Source organism: Cherax quadricarinatus, chromosome 40, assembly GCF_038502225.1.
Source record: "Cherax quadricarinatus isolate ZL_2023a chromosome 40, ASM3850222v1, whole genome shotgun sequence".
In the NCBI taxonomy this organism is placed as follows: domain Eukaryota; kingdom Metazoa; phylum Arthropoda; class Malacostraca; order Decapoda; family Parastacidae; genus Cherax; species Cherax quadricarinatus.
In genome coordinates, this window is record NC_091331.1 from 7,345,039 (window position 1) to 7,366,023 (window position 20,985).

Below are 20,985 nucleotides of genomic sequence, written 5' to 3' on the forward strand. Positions count from 1 at the left end.
TCTGGAGTGGAAGGCAGAGGAAGAACGTAAGTACTAAGTTTATATTTAGGTTTGTTTGTGTGCATAACATACCTATAATTATTGTTTTTTACAATAGTTTTGAGGGCACACATATATTATGGGCAGATAAAAAGTTCATTAGGTATATTTTCCCTAGGATAACCCAGTAAAGTTAAATAACGGGATTGATTTCCACTGGGGTAGTCAGTGTTGATGCGAGGAAGGGGAGGATATCTCCAATTTCTTGGGACAAGATCCCTTCACCAGCATGAAGGCGTCCCCTTGAAGGGTGACGTGGAGTGATTGCTTTCGGAGTGGTAGTATTACCGATCTGTGGAATGATGAGTTGCTTCACAGGTGAGGTACTTGACACCCTGATCGTCATACATACACAGTACGGTGATGCATACATGATGGTGTGTAATATATACCCGGTACCGTAATATACACATGGTATCGTGATACATAAACGGTGCCTTGAAACAAACTCGGTTACCTGGAGTAGCTTCCGGTGGTCACCGCCCCTGCGGCCCGGTCCCAGACCAGACCTTGTTGTTGGCATGATCGTTCAAGTTGTTGATACCTGCTGCCCACACTCCATCGTATGCACTACTTTCGGGCTGATAAGGAACTGTTTTGAGGAATCTGTCGAGTTCCGTCTTGCTGACACCTAGGTGTCTGTTGGTAATCCTTCTTATGCATGAAGGGAAGGTGTTAAAGAGTCGTGAATGAGTTTTCCTCTCAATGTTCTTACCGCTCCTCTGTTTTTCATTGGAGGTGTCCTGCACCCTCTGTCATGCCTCTTATGTTCAGATGTAGTAATTTTGGTGTGTAGATTTGGGACCAGTCCCACAAGTATCTTCACTCACCTGCGTCCAAGGGACTTAAAGTGCTTCCAGTAATTTAGGTGGATGACTGAATTCGTGAGAGCTGTGAAGACTGTACATTTTCCAGCTCAGCAATTTCGACTGCCTTGAAGGGAGAGGGGGCGTTAGTACACAGCAATATTCCAGCCTAGAGAGAACGAGTGATATGAAAAGTATCATCATGGTACGGTGGTACATACCCTGTACCATAATATATTCATGGTGACCGAGATATATACCGTGATAATTACAGATAAGTACAAAACCGTTTCCAGATTCTTTTCACACACTAATGCATTGGGTTACTGTAAGACCGTAGACTATCTTAGGTGCTTGGGAATGGTATTAACGCAATGGGTTGTGGTGGTGAGGGGACAGTGGTGGAAGTGGTGCTGGGTAAGACAGAAGCACGGTGGCGCTGGTGGTAGTGGGTAAGGCAGAGTTGGCGCAGTAGGGAGGAGAGAGTTTTCCCTGGCCAGTAAGCTCTCAGCAGCAGCACACTGCCAGTCCGCCTCCACGGTACACATCAGTCAATACCAGAATCTGCCGTGTTGCTTCACTCTCAGTCTGCCCCAACACTTTTACGGTGATGTGCGTTGTAGTGTCCTCCTGTTGATGTGTACGTCAGCTTACAGTGACCTCCTGTACTGTGTTGTTTATGTTGTAGGTAGAAGTGGACAGTGGTAGCTGGTACTGGTTGTTAGTGGACGAATCTGCTTGTTACTGCAGATAAGAGTAGCTGCACTGGTGGAATGTATGTTCACATCCGGCGGCAGTGATGCTCAAGGTCTCTCACCTCATAAAAAGGCATCTTTTTTGTTATTCCTCAATTACAGTATATCAAATTCGTATATGATTTATTTTATTATAAAATATTTATCTGATTATTCTGGTGCAATATTTACACACACACACACACACACACACACACACACACACACACACACACACACACACACACACACACACACATACATACATACATATATATATATATATATATATATATATATATATATATATATATATATATATAAATATATATATATATATATATATATATATATATATATATTTATATATATATATATATATAAGGACAAATTAAGAGGGGTGAAGGTATTTACATAGAAGTATATTAACTTGTGTTCTGTGGTTCAGTACGGATGTTGAGACAGTTAAGTGTGCAGAAAAGAGATAAATAGAAATGAGGGGAACCAATGAACTCGGTATCTGGTGAACTTGATAATGGAAAAAGCCAGAGGAAATTGTAGGTGCGAATTTACTTGATGTTGGGAATTCACATGTGCAGATTTTTCATTGCGCATTTTGAGTTCGGAAAATATAATATAAATTACGAGTTCATCTTTCTAGTGGAGAAACAGGAGACTTTGTGGATAAAATGAGCAGTTTTCTCTCTGGAAGTGTGATAGATTCCATTGTTTATCTTGAGTGCAAGAGGAAATGCTGCCAGGAAACCTATATATGGAGTTGCTTAAGAATTTTAGGAAGGTTATTCTTAATCCAAAGATTAAAGAATTGTGTGGGACACCTGTAATATGCAACATTCTTCACAGATAAGGATAACAAAAAATGGTTATTCAGGGAAACGGGACTTAAGTGCTCGTTTCGTAAACCCTGTGAGAAGCTTCATCAACTCACTGACGACTAGAACATTTTTCTGTTAAAATGTCTAGCATGCACGAGAAAAGTCTCAACTGTCAAAATTTAGCTGACTCGGTAGACGGTGCAGTCAGTTATGTCTGGGGACATAACTGACTGCAAATAAATGTCTGGGGACATTTTATTATTATAATCATGGGGAAGCGCTAAACCCGTAGGATTATACAGTGCCTGTAAGGAGGGTATGGAAGGTATTCAATCTTAATTCAGGGAACTGGAGCACAGAACCAGTTCCCTAGATCAAGAACCCCTCACCAGCGTCAAGGAACCCCCCTTGAGGTGTGACCTTGTTCATAACATTGTCATAGGAAATTAGAAACCGTGAAGGAACTGGCACGTATAAACACAAGTCACAAGATATAGATACGAACGGGAGACGAAAACTAAGGGAGGTTGGATGTGGGTGTTTGGAAAGAGTGTTGCAGTACTGTAAACATTAAAAATGTTGTCACAGTGTGAGAGATCAACACATCGACGCTAGTATTGGAGACTTTAGGAGCCCTGGTTAGCAGGGAAGTGAATGTAAGACAGCTGTGGCTACTTGATTCCCATACGGCTAATAAACTGCTTTGATTTGTATCATGAAGTATAAGTAACAGAAGCTTCATAGTGTTGCTGTAACCTATACATCATTCATAAGAGCTCATTTAGATTATATAATAGAGTTCTTGCTCCCATATTACAAAAATGAAAATGGGCATCCACTAGGATGCCGCCATGTTTTGAATGAACACGTGGCACCCAATTTTTTCCAAAATTCTCTGGATGTCCTAGCTAAACCATAGCAAATTCACTGATCTAGCTTCTGTAAAAATGAAAGGTCTAAAGCTGTCTTTATAACCTCCTCGCTTGGCTTATTTGCCTCTGTGTGTGGGGTATAAATGTTAATACATCCAGTGATTATCTTGTTTATTCCTAGTTGCTCGATCTCTGACCAGGTTTCCTAATTTGCATAAGAAATGTTACAAAAATAATATGTTAAGAAACATGAGGTGATATTTCTAAGATATACTTGCCAACATACATATTCATGAAACAGAATCAAATCCTGCTAAAGTGCATGATATTTGACAGACTTACACATTAAACACTTAAATGACAGCGATAGTACTTGACTATGGCTGCTGTCTATCATCCTATAGCTGGTCTTTTTCCTGATAGATGTGCGGGTTGACGCGGGTACTGGCTGTAGCAGCATATCTGGCCGGCGGACCTCTGGCCTCCACCACCACACACACGGCACAACTTACTGGTAAGTTTCATAATTTTTGAGGGGGACTCGATCCCATAACCAGGTCATGACATTCTAAACTGTCAATGATTTCTGAGGATCAAGCCTTTCTCACAGAAAGAGCCATTCTACTTCTTTTCCTCTTGGCCTTTTAGGCTTGTATATATTCTTGTGTTGGTCTGTGGGCTAGGCTACTTGTTCAGTAATAGTGTACTCCTGGATGCTGGGTTTATTAGTCCTGTATGCTAGGTTTGTTAGTCTGTACTGGGTTTGTTTGTCCTGTGTGCTGAGTTTCTTTTAGTTTCAGTCCTCCTACCTTGAGGGACTGACCACCTTCTACCAAGACTGAGGGACTGAATACCTCATACTGTGTCTACTGTTTTCAGTTTTTTACTGAATAATAATAATAACTGAGAATATAGCTCTGAAGAAGCCTGTTGTGCAAGAGAAAAGTTTAGACAATAAAGATACCCAAGTATTATACATGTCTTATTCATCAACTTGTCCGCCTTATATTCCATCAATAATATGATGAGCTTTGCAACAATGGCTGCCGCTTTTGGTCAGCTCTTGCCCTTATATACCGCCAAAGGGAGATTTGTCATAATGTTCATGACAATGTTTCAACTTGACGTGCTAAGCTTAAGCTTCAGATATATGCAATACCTTTAGGTTTGTCTCTTCCATATCTATATCTACTGTCTGTTTTTATTAAGTGATGTCTATATTAGCATTGCTGCTATTTAATGTGGTATTGAACATTTAATGGTATGTCTGTCCTTCATGTTATCACCTTGGCTGCTGTTGAACATGGTGATGAGCGTATGTCTCTTATATGGGAACTTGCATTACTTACTAGGGATAATATATCCGAATAACGTGTTGCAGAGTGCCGGCTGCAGGAGACTGGCGTCTATGTATCCATTAGTGCCGAGGCGGAGTTCGTAAACAATGGTACTGAGGCCATCCGCTGGCTGGAGGTCAATTGGTATGGCGTGAGCGACTTCCAGGAGGAGGACTGGGTGGGGCTATGGGACCATGACCCCACTGTGTCTCTGGATGATCCCTTAGTTCAACTCCCAGCGTCTAGTGATGACGGTGTTATCAGGACTGATCAGCGCTGGGACGGCAGCCTTATCCCTAGCTCACTGAGGGATACAGCAGACTCCTGCCTGCCGTATTGGGCGGGTTACATACGTGTTGGAACCCTCCTATACTCATCGTGCTTGATGCTGAGACCTCATTGGCTGTCATCTCTGAGGTCACAATTGTCAACAACACGGGTGACTAAAGTTGCACTACCAGGCACTCATGATGCTGGATCTTCTGGCCATTTTGGCTTGGGAATTATTGGAAACGTCGTGGGGCGGTGGACTTTCACGCAGGACGAGAGCCTGTGGCAGCAGCTCGTGCTTGGTGTCCGCTATATGGACATGAGAATCGCTTATTATCCTCAGACAGAGGAGAAATTTTTCGTAAACCACGGCGATGTTCGCATCGCTCCGTTGCAAAGTTATATAGACAACGTTGTCGACTTCATGAAGCAGACTGAAGAAATCGTCATTTTCGATATTCACGGGCTGGAACTCGGATTCGATGGTTATCCTGAACGTCACCAGGAATTGATCACACTACTCGAGTTGAACTTTATGGAGTGGATGGCAACAAAAGACTTGGAGCCTGATCCAACACTGGAAGACCTTTGGGCGAGTGGATCTCGACTGATAGTTACTTACCCGTCTTCTGAGGGATCGCTCTCCCAATACTTGTGGCACAATGTCTATCACCTTTGGGGTAATGTTAACAACCTGAGCGACCTGGAGGTATACCTCTACACTGGTATTCCTCAACAGTCAGATCGTGGGTCCTTATGGTCGGCGATGGCAGAGTTCACCCCCTCGTCGCTAGACGTGGTTGCAAACCGCTGGGGAGGGCTGCGAGGAGCTGCCGCTATCACGAATGCCCCAGTCACTCGATGGTTCCGCCAAGATTGGTGGAACCAAGTAAACATCGTCGCCATGGATTACATCCCTGCCTCCGATGTCGTCTCTGTCGCTGTGGAAGCCAATAAGATCAGAAGCCAATGTGAGGGGAAGACGAATAACACTTTCGACTTGACCCGGCGCTGGTAGTTGGCTACTTCTGCAGCAGTAGATCGAAGCCCCAAGCTCTGTGGAGCATGATCACTGTTATAAGGTGCCATACAAGTTCGTTTATTATTAATGAACACATGTGTTGCTTATTAAATAGACAAAGTCCTTATGTATTATTTTATTTTTTACATACATCTCTTAGTATTTTTTTTCTTTTTTACTTAGGGAAGCTGTATGGCCTGGGGAATTAATTCTCCAGATCATACAGCGCCTGGGGAATTGAGATTTATGGGTGTTCCCGTCAGATTGAATCTGCACAGCGACAATAAATTATGATGTGGCAGAAATGTGGGTATCTTTGACCACGACCCAATTCAAGCTTGGTCATCTTTGAATATGATACGTCAAAGGCAAGCACAGGTCACTATTTCACGAACTAGCTTCCCAAAATTGCCCCTTCACGCAAATACGATAGAAAATTTATGACTAGGCTTATGAGCTTTTTTCTGGGTCTTGACAGTGCTATAGTGATTGTTAAGTACTATATTAAACGGATGTTCTTTCTTAAAAAGCAGTTGAAGAGAGTCCCTGTGCGTGATCTTATTCCAGGAGTTTCTCATGCTGTGACGTACAGTAGTATTTTCCGACTGCTGATAAAATTTTAACGAAAGATGCCAATATTCTGGACGAAAGCATCAGTAATAAACTAGTTATCGAACAACGATATACTGATTTGTGTTTTGGATACTTCCCTCAAGATCCACAAGTAACCGATTACGAACATCCCTTAACAGCTGAGAGCTTTTGTCCAAGACACCAGGGAATCGATTCCAGAAGCTGAGAGACGTAATGACACCCAGCAATTACAAATGGGACGCTACGCTCGCCGACCTGCTACAGTCATCATTTTGTACATCCAATGAAACTTATACTACGACACGGTCCTAAATGCACTAGAAGACAAAAAGAATGCAGATGTAATATATACAGACTTTGCAAAAGCCTTCGACAAGTGTGACCATGGCGTAATAGCGCACAAAATGCGTGCTAAAGGAATAACAGGAAAAGTCGGTCGATGGATCTATAATTTCCTCACTAACAGAACACAGAGAGTAGTCGTCAACAGAGTAAAGTCCGAGGCAGCTACGGTGAAAAGCTCTGTTCCACAAGGCACAGTACTAGCTCCCATCTTGTTCCTCATCCTCATATCCGACATACACAAGGATGTCAGCCACAGCACCGTGTCTTCCTTTGCAGATGACACCCGAATCTGCATGACAGTGTCTTCCATTGCAGACACTGCAAGGCTCCAGGCGGACATCAACCAAATCTTTCAGTGGGCTGCGGAAAACAATATGAAGTTCAACGATGAGAAATTTCAATTACTCAGATATGGTAAACATGAGGAAATTAAATCTTCATCAGAGTACAAAACAAATTCTGGCCACAAAATAGAGCGAAACACCAACGTCAAAGACCTGGGAGTGATTATGTCGGAGGATCTCACCTTCAAGGACCATAACATTGTATCAATCGCATCTGCTAGAAAAATGACAGGATGGATAATGAGAACCTTCAAAACTAGGGAGGCCAAGCCCATGATGACACTCTTCAGGTCACTTGTTCTATCTAGGCTGGAATATTGCTGCACTCTAACAGCACCTTTCAAGGCAGGTGAAATTGCCGACCTAGAAAATGTACAGAGAACTTTCACGGCGCGCATAACGGAGATAAAACACCTCAATTACTGGGACCGCTTGAGGTTTCTAAACCTGTATTATCTGGAACGCAGGAGGGAGAGATACATGATTATATACACCTGGAAAATCCTAGAGGGACTAGTACCGAACTTGCACACGAAAATCACTCACTACGAAAGCAAAAGACTTGGCAGACGATGCACCATCCCCCAATGAAAAGCAGGGGTGTCACTAGCACGTTAAGAGACCATACAATAAGTGTCAGGGGCCCGAGACTGTTCAACTGCCTCCCAGCACACATAAGGGGGATTACCAACAGACCCCTGGCAGTCTTCAAGCTGGCACTGGACAAGCACCTAAAGTCAGTTCCTGATCAGCCGGGCTGTGGCTCGTACGTTGGTTTGCGTGCAGCCAGCAGCAACAGCCTGGTTGATCAGGGGCTGATCCACCAGGAGGCCTGGTCACAGACCGGGCCGCGGGGGCGTTGACCCCCGAAACTCTCTCCAGGTCTCCAGGTCTATATAGCAGCCAGTTATTCTGGCCAGCTCTGGGCCATGGTCGAGCTAATACGCAGACCTGAACTGGTCTACAAGAATAAATGAAGCAATTGTTCGAGAACGTGAGTCTTAGCCATGGTTAGTAAACAATCATCCTTAACCTTGATAGCCTCTAGGTTAATAGTGGACGAGGTCAGTTATAATGTGAAAACACTGCTACGAGTCAGGTGGTGTAACAAGATAAGCATTATCTCGTGTGACTTCTCCTTGTGACCCTTTTCAGTTTAGCGCTTTCTCTGATTGTAATAATAATAATTCTCCTTGTTTGCTATTTACCTAGAGTTCGATATCTAGGCCAACCTGATGATACATTCATATCATTTTTGGTGATAAAATAGTAAATAAAATATATAAATTAAATAATATCTGATACCCATAAGACAATATGTACTACTACTTCTACTACTACTACTATTACTACTACTACTATTACTACTACTACTACTATTACTACTACTGTTACTACTACTACTACTATTACTATTACTTCTACTATTACTATTACTATTACTTCTACTATTACTACTACTACTACTACTACTACTACTACTTCTACTACTACTACTACTACTACTACTACTACTACTACTTCTACTATTACTACTACTACTACTACTACTACTACTTCTACTATTACTACTACTATTACTAATACTTCTACTATTACTACTACTGCTGCTACTACTACTACTATTACTACTACTACTACTACTTCTACTATTACTATTACTATTACTACTACTACTACTGCTACTACTACTACTACTACTACTACTACTACTACTACTACTACTACTACTACTACTACATTCAGTATGTATATATGTGTGTATATCGTGTATCAGTTGGCCTTGCCAACTGATACAAGAGAATAAGGAAGCATAAATATCAGGGTTTTTCCATGTAAAAAATGTATACTGTTAACCTGCTGTTAACTTTAATGCATCCTCTTGGGAAATAAAGTTACGTTATTGCTTCTGTTAGTGTTAGGTGTTACAGTGCTATTATAACCATTACTCTTTAACTGTTATTGCTTTTTTTTTATTGCTGATGCTATTGTTACTTCAAGTATTATATGTACTACTGCTGTTATTTCTTTTACTATTTCTTTTATTACTATTAATATTGCTACTATTATATATCCTATTACAATTATTATTACTGGTAGTAATAATATTACAATTCAAGCTGTTGATATTGTAATTACTACTATTATTACTATTACTTCTGTTGATATTGCAACTGTAACAGTGATTATTGAAATTACAGTTACTGTTTGTACCCCTAACAACAAACGTCCAGAAATTATTACTACTGCTCCTCTTACTGTTGCTATTATAATCCCAACTAGTATTACGATTTCTAATGTAACTATTACAATTACTACTACTTGTCTTACAGTGCATTACAAGCACTTCCCAACTCTGATTCCTCACCTTCCATCCTCCTCAAGTATTAACGTTGGTGGTGTCGTACCTCCAGCACCATAAAGGGAACGTTTACTACCCGGATCATCACTTTACGACACTGAACGTGTCGACTCCGCTGTTCACGACCTTCCAATCATCCGATGAGGGTGATTGAAAAGCTATTTTTTTTTTCCGAAACTGCTTTCATAAAAAAAATTACGTCCTCTCAGTGCTGCATTTATGGAAAGTCAAATGTCTAAAAAGAGTTATGGGAAAAAGTTTGTATCCTATACAAACTCTTCTCAAGGAGGCTACCTTGATGCTGGTGAAGGGCACTTGATCCAAGAAATTGGAGCTATCTTCACTTTTGCATCAATACCGATTATCTTCCATTCCTCGGACGTTATTTGAACTCTACGGATTCATCACTTCCCCCATGGTACAGTTTCTAAAATAAAATTAAATCTTGAGAAAAGGCTGAATGGTTTAGCGTTTTTTTTTGTGGAAATAATAATAATAATAATAATAATAATAATAATATTAATACATTCTGGAAGAAATACATACTGGATAAATTAAATTCACTAGAAAAAAATTATTCTTGGAACAGTTACACTATTACATATAAGTTTAACGATTTTTGTGAGAACTGTAGATTATGCTCTTACAACAGTCTCTTCAAAATATACATCGACACCATGCCCAGCCCTTCTAGGGTAGGGTAGGTGCTTGAACCCGAGCTTGCAGCTCATAAGACTGTCATTCCCAATAACCACCTTGTGGCGGGGATGGCAGACCAGAGAGGCCTAACTTCTCCCTAAGAGCCCCGTGAGGGCGGGGAATGTGGCTAGGCCTGGGGACAGTTGGTCCCAAAGATGAGGGGGTATTTGTGCCTTCTCCCATGGGAGACTTAGGTCTCAGACACCCTAGACAGGGAGCCAAGGCCGGGCCACCACTTGGAAAAGGCCCGGGCCGGGAGAATACCGGCGAATCTTCAATAATAAATAATCTTCAAAACACATTTTTTTTTAAAGATAGACAAGGAGCTGCGTTCTTTGAAATATATCACAGAATATACTACATTGCCTGGAAATAAATGGATAAGGGAGTATTTGGTATCTTCTGAATGACTTAATAAAGTTCTCCAAACAGATATACAACTATAACCATGATTTTTAAAGGGGTGAAGGGGTAAGCCAGCGGAAGGCCTCGGTCAGATAACCAAAAGCTCCAGCTGTGGGTCATCATATGACTAACACCCGTGTCAGGAAACACTTGTCCTGTTTCCTGACAAACCTTATACCTTCTACGTACAGAGCTATGTACAGTTTACCACTTGAATTGAACATTTATGGAAAACCAAATTGCTAGAGAAAGTTCATTCTCTAGCATATAATACATTATCGAAAAAAATCTTTATTTCAGGAAAAAAATGCGTTTTCCTGGAAATACATTACCATGATATTCAAATCTTGCTTAAATTACATTTCTGAAAAATAACATCTCAGTAAAATTTTCATTTCGAAAAACAAAAAAAATACTGGAAGAATTATATTCCTGGATAAACTCAACTACATCCCTTTAAAGTTACATTTTCTTACATTTCTCATTACTAATACAGCTACTGCTCTTATTACTACTGATATTAGTGATACTACTGCTAGTAATGCTACTACTACTATTACTACTGCTGCTACTATTATTACTGATACTATTATTACTGATGCTATTATTTCTGTCACTGATACTATTTTTCTACCGCTGTTAATATTGCTGCTGCTATTACTACCACTTCTACTATAAAAGCCGTGGTATACTTGTTGCCAGTATACAAAATCAATACATTACAGAGATGTTATCACTGGTCTTCAGCAGCTGTGTGTGCAGACCTGGTGGGGGCGGGAGGTGTGGGCGTGCGAGTTTGGCCAACAGTCAAAGCTTCACCGCACAGGAGCCATAACAAACTTCACTTTAGGCTACTCCAGGTGAGGTTATCAGGTGGTTCGTGTAAAGGTTGTCAGGTGGTTCATGTGCTGTTATCAGGTGGCTCGCGTGAAGTTATCAGGTGGTTCGTGTGAGGTTGCAAAGAGATTCATAAGAGCATAATGCAGGAATATTACAGTGGGTCTTCTGTTTTACGCTAGGCTGGCGCTTCTCAATTGAGGTTGTTGTGTAACGAGGGTAGTTGTGAGGAAGTTTTAGAACATGGTTAGTAGTAACTATGCATGAGCTGGATGTATATCCATGCTGGTGTCTACCTAGTGATCCCATAAATTGAATAACAATGTCTTTTTTCCGTTCGTTGTCGTTCAGGTCAACTGGGACGCGGAAGAAATATACGAGGGTGACTGGCTGGGGGTGTTTCCTCAGGATCCACGCCCACCCCACGCCAGACCTCCCCCCACAACGCCCCCAACCACACCCCACCGCTTCTGGCAGATGCCACACCCTCTACACTGGGATACTCCCTACGCCTCCCGCGGCACCATTACTACCAACATTACGTTGCCTAGGATTGAGGTAAAGAGAGATAAGTAAAGTATTAGAGAGTGAGCGTATGTGTCTGTATGTTCTCGCTTATATGTACTCACCTGTCTGTGGCTGCAGGTATTTTAGTCATGCCGCCTGAGCGGCTAATTTATAAGAACATGAGAACATAAGAAAGAAGGAACACTACAACAAGCCTACTGACCCATGCGGAGCAGGTCCATGTCCCCCCCGGATTAGACCAATGACCCCCCCCCCCCCGGATTAGCCCAATGACCCACCCAGTCTGATCATCTCCACTCAAGGATGGAGCATTGCACCAGACCCAGCAGCACAAGCTAGTCAGGTCCAACTCACACCCACCCACACCCACTCATGTATTTATCTAACCTATTTTTAAAACTACACAACGTTTTAGCCTGAATAACTGTACTAGGGAGTTTGTTCCACTCATCCACAACGCTATTACCAAACCAGTGCTTTCCTATATCCTTTCTGAATCTGAATTTTTCCAACTTGAAACATTTGCTGCGAGTCCTGTCTTGGCTGGAAATTTTCAGCACGCTATTTACATCCCCTTTATTTATCCCTGTTTTCCATTTATACACCTCGATCATATCCCCCCAATTCTACGCCTTTCGAGAGAGTGCAGATTCAGAGCCCTCAGTACGTCGGACTGCGTGCGGCCAGCAGTAACAGCCTAGTTGATCAGGCCCTGATCCATCGGGAGGCCTGGTCATGGACCGGGCCGCGGGGGCGTTGATCCCCGGAATAACCTCCAGGTAACCTCCAGGTATCCTCATAGGGAAGATTTCTGATACATGGGATCATCTTTGTCACCCTCCTCTGTACGTTTTACAGAGCATTTATATCCATTCTGTAATACGGTGACCAGAACTGCGCAGCATAGTCTAAATGAGGCCTAACCAAGGATATATAGAGTTGAAGAACAACCTGAGGACTTCTATTATTTATACTTCTAGATATGAAGTCAAGAATTCTCTTAGCTTTATTGCGAACACTAATGCACTGTTGTCTTGGTTTTAAATTACTGCTAACCAGAACTCCTAAATCCTTTTCGGAATCAGTAGTATTAAGATCTACATTATTTAGTTTATATGTGGCATGGTTATTTACCTGTCCAACATTTAGAACTTTGCATTTGTCAATATTAAACTGCATCTGCCACTTCTCCGACCATTGCATGTCTATTCAAATCATCCTGAAGTGCTCTAGTGTCCTCATTAGGATGAATTGGACGGCCTATTTTGGTGTCATCAGCAAATTTGCTTATGTTGCACCATATCCTCATCCTGTGAGCGGTAGCGCAAAGGAAAGCAGGATTACAGGGGCCATAATGGATCTTTATCAAACCTCACTGGGCATTGTTATATCACAGATCTTTTTCTAGAAAAAAATCTACAGTATTAAAGCCATACTCTTGGTTGATGTCTATGACACGTGTGCACTGCTTCTGATACTGTCCAACATACACTGTGTTACACATAGACACTGGCCTACGTACACTGTCACACATAGGCATTACCTCTGACACTTCTCTGCTTACACTGTGTCACACAAGAGTAATTTAGCACTGTTTTCGAAAGTAACTCAGTTCTTTTTATCAAGAGCCCTACACCAGCACCAATTACGCTCTTGAACGATGTTCTTCGCATGGTTTCCAACACTGTTATGTTAATAAGAGTGTGACTTATACTTTTCTATATAAGACCAACAATTTGATTTGCTTTATTATCATCTCTTATGTATTGTTGCCTCAGCTTGAGATTCCAATTAATTAAATTTTTTACGTCGTTTCCGCATCCAGCTTGATTATATTCAATATTATACAACCATTATTTCAACAAGCGAGAAAGAATGAGAAGTAAGCCATCGGTTTGGGAAAGCACAGCTATAGATATGTCGCCTGAAGGCCAACTTCGAGAGCTCAGACCTAAGAGATGTATCACAGAGATAAGCCAGGAAAACTTTTTATGCTGGCATGTGGTGGCGTAATTTCTCGATTTGTTATCCAAATCTTCCTGTGATACCTGTCAAAGTTTCAGCTCCTGAAGACGACTTTTGGCCGAAAGAGCTAAAGCTATTTGTTGCCCTGACCCTGTTTCATTGTTCGTGCTCTTTATTATTTACATTATAAATGTAACACTTATTTTTTTTCCATGATTTCTACTTTACTAGGCCTAAATTAATCTGCACTTGCCACATACCCGAAAATTTTACAATCTACTCACAATCATCACTGTCGTGTACAATATCTTATCATCACAGCATTGTATCATGATCTAAATAAGGTGTACCAAGCTGACTGACAAGTGTTTTCCCTGCACAGCTGAGTGTCCTGGCTCGGGGTGGGTGTGTTGGAGTCTACGCTGGCTTCATCAGGAACGGTGTGTGTGTAGCAGCTGAGTGCTTGGCTGCGTATCCTTCATGGCTCTTTGATCATAGGTGACCCACTCCAGTATTCTCCTCAAATAATTGTGTATTATTTCCCCATGTATACATTCAATTACACACACACACACACACACACACACAGATGTAAGAATTAAGATAACCAACAAAAATAATTATAAAATTTGATACTCTGTATTCATAATTTCCCGAAAATCAAAGAACTCTAGTATTCCACAACTGTACTGACTCATATATTTTTATTACCCTTAAATACAAATGCTTGTGGAATAAAATCGTGAATTTCTGTGATTGTGTTGCAGACAGGTGCTGGGTAATCGCTCCCTCAGGTCCCTGGTCTTACCTGGCACCCACAATGCTGGGTCATACTCTCTTAAGGACCAAGATGACGTTGTGTCTGCCTGGGTCGTCTGTCAAGACGAGGATATCATCTCCCAACTCCTCTACGGTAACAGGTCAGTCCACTGCTTAATAGCTTAATGACAGGAAGAGAAAAGCTGTCTCAGGGTATGTGTGAACGTTTGTGAAAACTGTTGCGAGGAAATGGATTCGAGAAGAATGTGAACCTTATTGAATAAAGTCAGAGTTCTCACAATTTATGAACAGTGGCAGAAGATGGAAGGCAGGTAATATAGTGTGTACTCTGAAGAAAGAAGTGTATGTGTAGGGTTACATGTCAGTACTTGACAGTGTATGTGTCAGTACTCAACAGTATATGTGTCGGTACTCAACAGTGTATATGTCGGTACTCAAAAGTACATGTCGGTACTCAACAGTGTATGTGTCGGTACTCAACGGTGTATGTGTCGGTACTCAACAGTGTACGTGTCGGTACTCAACGGTGTATGTGTCAGTACTCAACAGTATGTGTCGGTACTCAACAGTCTGTGTGTCAGTACTCAACAGTCTATGTGTCACTACTCAACAGTGTATGTGTCAGAGTTCTCAACAATTGTGTGGGGGGGGGACAACGAGTGTACGTATCGTTACTCTGAACAGAGAATATATTAATTTAATTCGTTTTATAGTATAACATTTGCATGTACATTAAAAATGTTAAAACAGCATAAGCATAAATCAGGACATTTTGTTAAGACTGATATTTTATATATTTAGTAAAGTTTCCAAACTTTAAAAAATCTTGACTCACGAAATCGTAATGACACGATTGCAAACAAACCATACCACGGGTGGGAATAGAACCCGCGGTCAGAGTCATAACACTCCAGACCGACGCGCTAGACACGGCCAGTGGCTAGCGCGTCAATCTGGAGTTTTATGACTCTCTGATCGTGGGTTCTATCCCTGCCCGTGGTATAATTAAAAAATCTTATTTTGTGTTTATTGTAGGATGTAGTATTGTGGTCTGAGCAACCTGAAGGCCTCAATAAAAATCAAACAACCTAATTTTCGGTGAGAGAGAAGGTAGATTTTCAGTTTCGTCAAAATTTTGCTTTGACTTATAACCCGTGATTATATTTGTAATGGATAAATTATGTATAATAGCAGCAGATTGTTATTAATGATATTAAGTTGTTAAGATGGTAGTTAACTAATCATGAAGTTACCAGATTCTTATATTAAAAGCATTAAATAAATAAATGGTTCTGGTGCTATGTAACTCGTACAACTTATCAGGAACGGGTGAAGTGTTCGAAATGTTTCCTTACACCTGCTGCCTCTACTCATCTAGCAATAAGTAAGTACTCTTACTGAGAGTTTGACAGCAATGGAAAGCCTTGACAGTTGGATCACTTGTGAAAAAAATTGCAATAGCGGGGGAAATGCCACAGATCAAATTTACTCTGCTATTTTACTCACATACATATGAGACCATGGGCAGAGTGCAAAGGTTTGAACATTCCATTTTTTAAACCATATTTTTTTCTATATTGCTAGGTACCTGGACCTTCGCGTAGCCTATTACCCCGACACACAAGAACTACTGTGGATCAACCATGACCTTGTACGCTGGCGGCCTTTGCTGGAGGTCCTCACCGGTGTGAGAGGTTTTCTGGCCATATCTCCAGATCCACTTATTATTGATATTCATCGCACACCCGTCGGCTTTGATTTGCCCGAGGCTATGCCGCTTCTCTTGTCACTGATGAATGAAACACTTGGGTCCCACTTCCTTCATAACCGCTATGGATCACTAGTTTCCCTAGATCAGATCTGGAAGATAGGGAAGAGGGTTATCTTTACCTTTGCTGACGCTGATGCAGCAGATAATCATGAATGGGTGTGGCCACCTCTGCCACAGGCTTGGGCTAATGCTCAGATACTGGACGACCTCAGGACCTACCTGGACGCTCAGATGAACAAGCGGGTTGGATCTCCCAGACTGTGGGCGGCCATGGCTCACCTCACACCAACACTGTGGGACATGATATTACGCTCTCACGTGGGTGTGCGTGGCCTGGCTGACCGTGTCAACTTCTCCATCACTCGGTGGCTGCGTCAGCGATGGGCTCATATGGCCAATATTGTGGCCTCAGATTTCTTTAGGGGAAATAATGTCATTAATGTGGCCATTAGGTAAGAAACGTGATCTTTTGTATGTAAATTTTGGCCCTTAACGTTCCATTTCAGAAATACTGGGTGGATTTGTATATATTGCTACTATGTTATAGACTGGCCCCTTCTAAGACCTTTTTACTCCTATCATTTTTGCAGTATATTTCATATTTTTTTACGAATTTATAAAAGTGAGTTTCAGAAGTCATTATTCCAACTTATGAGCGAATGGGAATCACAATTTTCTATAATACTGTCTGGAGTATCTCCACAATCTGTCGAGACACTTCAGACGGTATAGATTTACCGATCAACTTTTGATGACATTTCCGTTCCGTTATTAAATAGAATTGTGCCACAGGATATTCAAGTTTAAAACAGACGCATTTGTGTGTGTCTTGCGTTTCTTTATAATATTATCCGAGTTACAGAAAAGTTAAATATTAAAATGTAAATTACGGTTGTGGCAGCGCACATGACCGGCCAAGACTGTTTTCCATACCTCTTTTGACATCTCGTAAACGCACATGTTCAAACTTCACCCTATTTACTGTATAAACTTATGACGACGGGTTATTTGCGTATTGTTCCAGTCACTGTATTGTGCCTTTTTATTCATTAATTTCTAACTTATATGCAAACTTACTCATACACGACCAATATAAAAAGTCATACATGTTTTATTGATAATTGCAATAATTTTTTTTTCAGAAATCTGTATTACTCATAGTCATAATTTGCATACTTATTTTTTGAAGATTTTTTTATGCAATACAGAGGCATATATACGTAAATATATGCTATATGTAAAGCGATAAACCCATGTGAGTCAGCACAAGAGGTTCGAACCTCCGCCTGCTAATCATGGGATAGACACACTCCCTAACTCTACTCACTGATATCAGTAATAGTTTAGTTACATCTTATAAAGTTGTAAATTGATCTTTAAATGTGATGAATTTGCGAGAAGTACAACTGTATATTCATATCTTACGGCTTCAGCACCAATCATCAGTTTGCCTGAGGGTAAATTGAATTTCATTAAAACAATTTGTGCCAAAGTCAATGGGAATTATATGAAAGCACTAGAGTATATCATTCACCAGTGTTATGAAAAATTTCTAGAGTAAAATTAATTCTGCTATAATTGATGCTGTTAATTTAACCACCACCACCATTACTACTACTACTACTACGATAAATAGCTATAAAACAATAATAATATTATTATTACTATTAGTAGTAGTAGTGTTTTTTTTCTGTGGGCTAGCAACTCAAGGCTCCTACAATTAATTTCCCTTGTATTTTTACATTCACGACTGCAAAATTTCAGATTGTAATATTAAAATCGTTAATTACTGATGCAATATTGGCTTTGCAGAACCAACTTGGCACTGAGTGTGTGTCGGCCAGCACATCAGAGGACAGTGGCCATTCCCGTGGTGCCAGTAGCACCTCAGAGGCACCCAATCACCTTCAGAAGATCGACAGGGTTCAGGATCGTGTCTGACACAAGGCGTCCAGTGTACTCGGAAATGACACAACCGATGTCTTCGGCCACTACTCTACCTCCACTTTTCAAAAGAATCTATTCCCCAATATCGTCTGAAGAGAACTTACCAAAGACCTCCTCTCTACCTGTGACAGCCACTGTCAATGAAGAAACTAAATATACTTTACACTCGTCTGCTAATTTCACTTGGGAAATGAGAAATGCCTCGGTATACACTCCCACTGAATTACCCTTATGTCCATTAATACGCGTATTCATAGCTTCTACCGTTGGCCCTTCTGTATCAGCAGATAACGCAAATCAGCACGATGGTAACAGGCTGTATAACCATACTAATTATCCGCCTGTGACCACTGAAACTTCCGAAGAAAATATTTATATCAGTGAACCAGAGATGAACATTTACGGTTTAAACGAACGAACTCGAACCGCAGATTCTCAAGGTGCTACAGATCAGATAAACCCTTGGAACGAAACTGTCAGCTATAGCGATGGTGACTATGATAATGCTAGTGACTTGCAAAGTAATGGTGATTGGTATCACAACAACCAAACGACTGATACTAGTAGAAACTCTAAGCTGAAAATTGTCACAGAGAATCACAAAGAATTCAAAAGTTATACAGGGCGTAACCTGACTAATTTTGTTAAAGGTTCTGCGCTGCGAGAGGGCAGTCTCTCCAATGATGCCATTCCAGGCACTGACACGACTACCTCCTCAACTACGAGGGACGAAACGACTACCCCGTCAACTATAAGGGAAGAGACTACCGCCTCGTCATCCACAAAGGCTGAGATGAATACTTCGTCAACCTCAAGGGATGAGGTGACTACCCTGTTGATCACAAATTATGAGATGACTACCTTGTCGACCACGAAGAGTGAGACGACTACCTCATCAACCACAAGGGATGAGATGACTATCTCGTCCATCATAAAGGATGAGTTGACTGCCTTATTAACCACAAGGGATGAGATGAATACCTCGTCGAATAGAAGGGATGAGATGTCTACCTCGTCGACTACAAATATCTTGAATTATCCTCAGGCTTAGGGAGGTAACACGCCTCTCACTGATATTAAGAAATATTTTCTTTTAGTTTCTGCTGACAATAGCATATATCACTTACCTGTAACTCAGTCGCCACGAATTTACTCTAGATTTTTTTTTTTTTTTTTTTTTGATACAGTAATAAATTTTTGAACATTTTACAAACATAATCTCCACAACTCTTCTCAACTCAAATACAAAAAAAAAAATAATCACTTTTCGGCACAGACTACAGAAAATATTTCAATATAAACCCCAGAAAACTTAAGATAGCAAATACAAATTCCAGAAAAGTTGTTAGCATAGATTTCAAGCCAGTTAACAATACTTAAAAAAAAATCACTTTTCATAACAGATTTCCTAACATTTCCTAACGCTAAACCAAACCTTGGAACACATTTCATTGATTCAAAAATCATTGAGCACCCAGATAAGCTGTCTTGAACACAAGCAACTCACAATTATCTCTTCTTTGATTCAGCAGTAATCAAAGATGTATTGATGAATCTATGACGCTGGAAAGATTATTATTATAATCAGGGAGGAAGCGCTAAACCCATAGGATTATACAGCGCCTGTGGAGGAGGGTTGTGGAAGATATTCGGGTTTAATTCAGGGAACTGGAGCACAGATCCAATTCCCTAGATCAAGAGCCCCTCACCAGCATCAAGGAACCTGCCTTGAGGAGACGCTGGAAAGAAATTCGACTCGTCCCTAACTAGTTTCCAAACAACGGTTAGTAGTGAAAACACACGGGAAGATCTTTCTTCAGAATATATTTCATCATAAAACTCATCTTCATCGACATGATAGCTGTTGTTGAAACATTTTTGGATGACAGGACTCCAGAAAATTTTGCAAGAATTGCTGGCTACACCTCATGGATGAGAAGAGACAGGCAAGGGCAAGGAGGTGGTGTTGCTGTGTGCTTCTCTAAAAGTGTTCATGCCCAGCACATAGATGTTGCCACCCCTACACATCTTGAAATGATGTTCTTCAAGCTCTGTATAAACACTAGTACCTCTGTACTAGCATGTGCAATGTACAGACCTCAGTGGCAACATGCAGACCCTATCAACTTCCTAATGGAAAATATTGACTCCCTTCTGCTACAACACAACTGTCAACATATTATAATTGTTGGTGACCTCAACCAGCACCTTATACAGAGGGACTTTGATGACCTTCTTGCAGTGTTTGACATGAGAAACTTTGTTGATTTCCCTACTCATATCTCTGGCTCCTCCCTTGACCCAGTAGTGAGTGATCTGGCAGAAGGCATAGTCACTTGTCAACCCCTCGGCTACGTTGGATCGTCTGACCACAAGGCTGTTTTTACCACACTTAAGATCCCAACAGAACGAGGTGAGGAGTCCACACGCACAACCTGGCTATGGGAAAGAGGTAATTGGCCAGCCCTTTGCTCTGAGCTCGCCACCACCGAC

General features: G+C 41.0%; 1 protein-coding gene across 1 annotated transcript; it reads left to right on the forward strand.

Moving 5' to 3' along the window:
* Positions 1 to 1,492: 1,492 nt before the first annotated feature.
* Positions 1,493 to 20,564, forward strand: LOC128687161 (uncharacterized). Its single transcript, XM_070092568.1, has 10 exons — positions 1,493 to 1,653; positions 3,711 to 3,801; positions 4,669 to 5,911; positions 6,394 to 6,496; positions 11,390 to 11,524; positions 11,853 to 12,059; positions 14,377 to 14,492; positions 14,762 to 14,914; positions 16,359 to 16,997; positions 18,358 to 20,564. Exons 1-10 carry the CDS (start codon positions 1,645 to 1,647, stop codon positions 19,541 to 19,543), a joined length of 3,882 nt encoding a protein of 1,293 aa, XP_069948669.1. The 5' UTR covers positions 1,493 to 1,644; the 3' UTR covers positions 19,544 to 20,564.
* Positions 20,565 to 20,985: the final 421 nt, after the last annotated feature.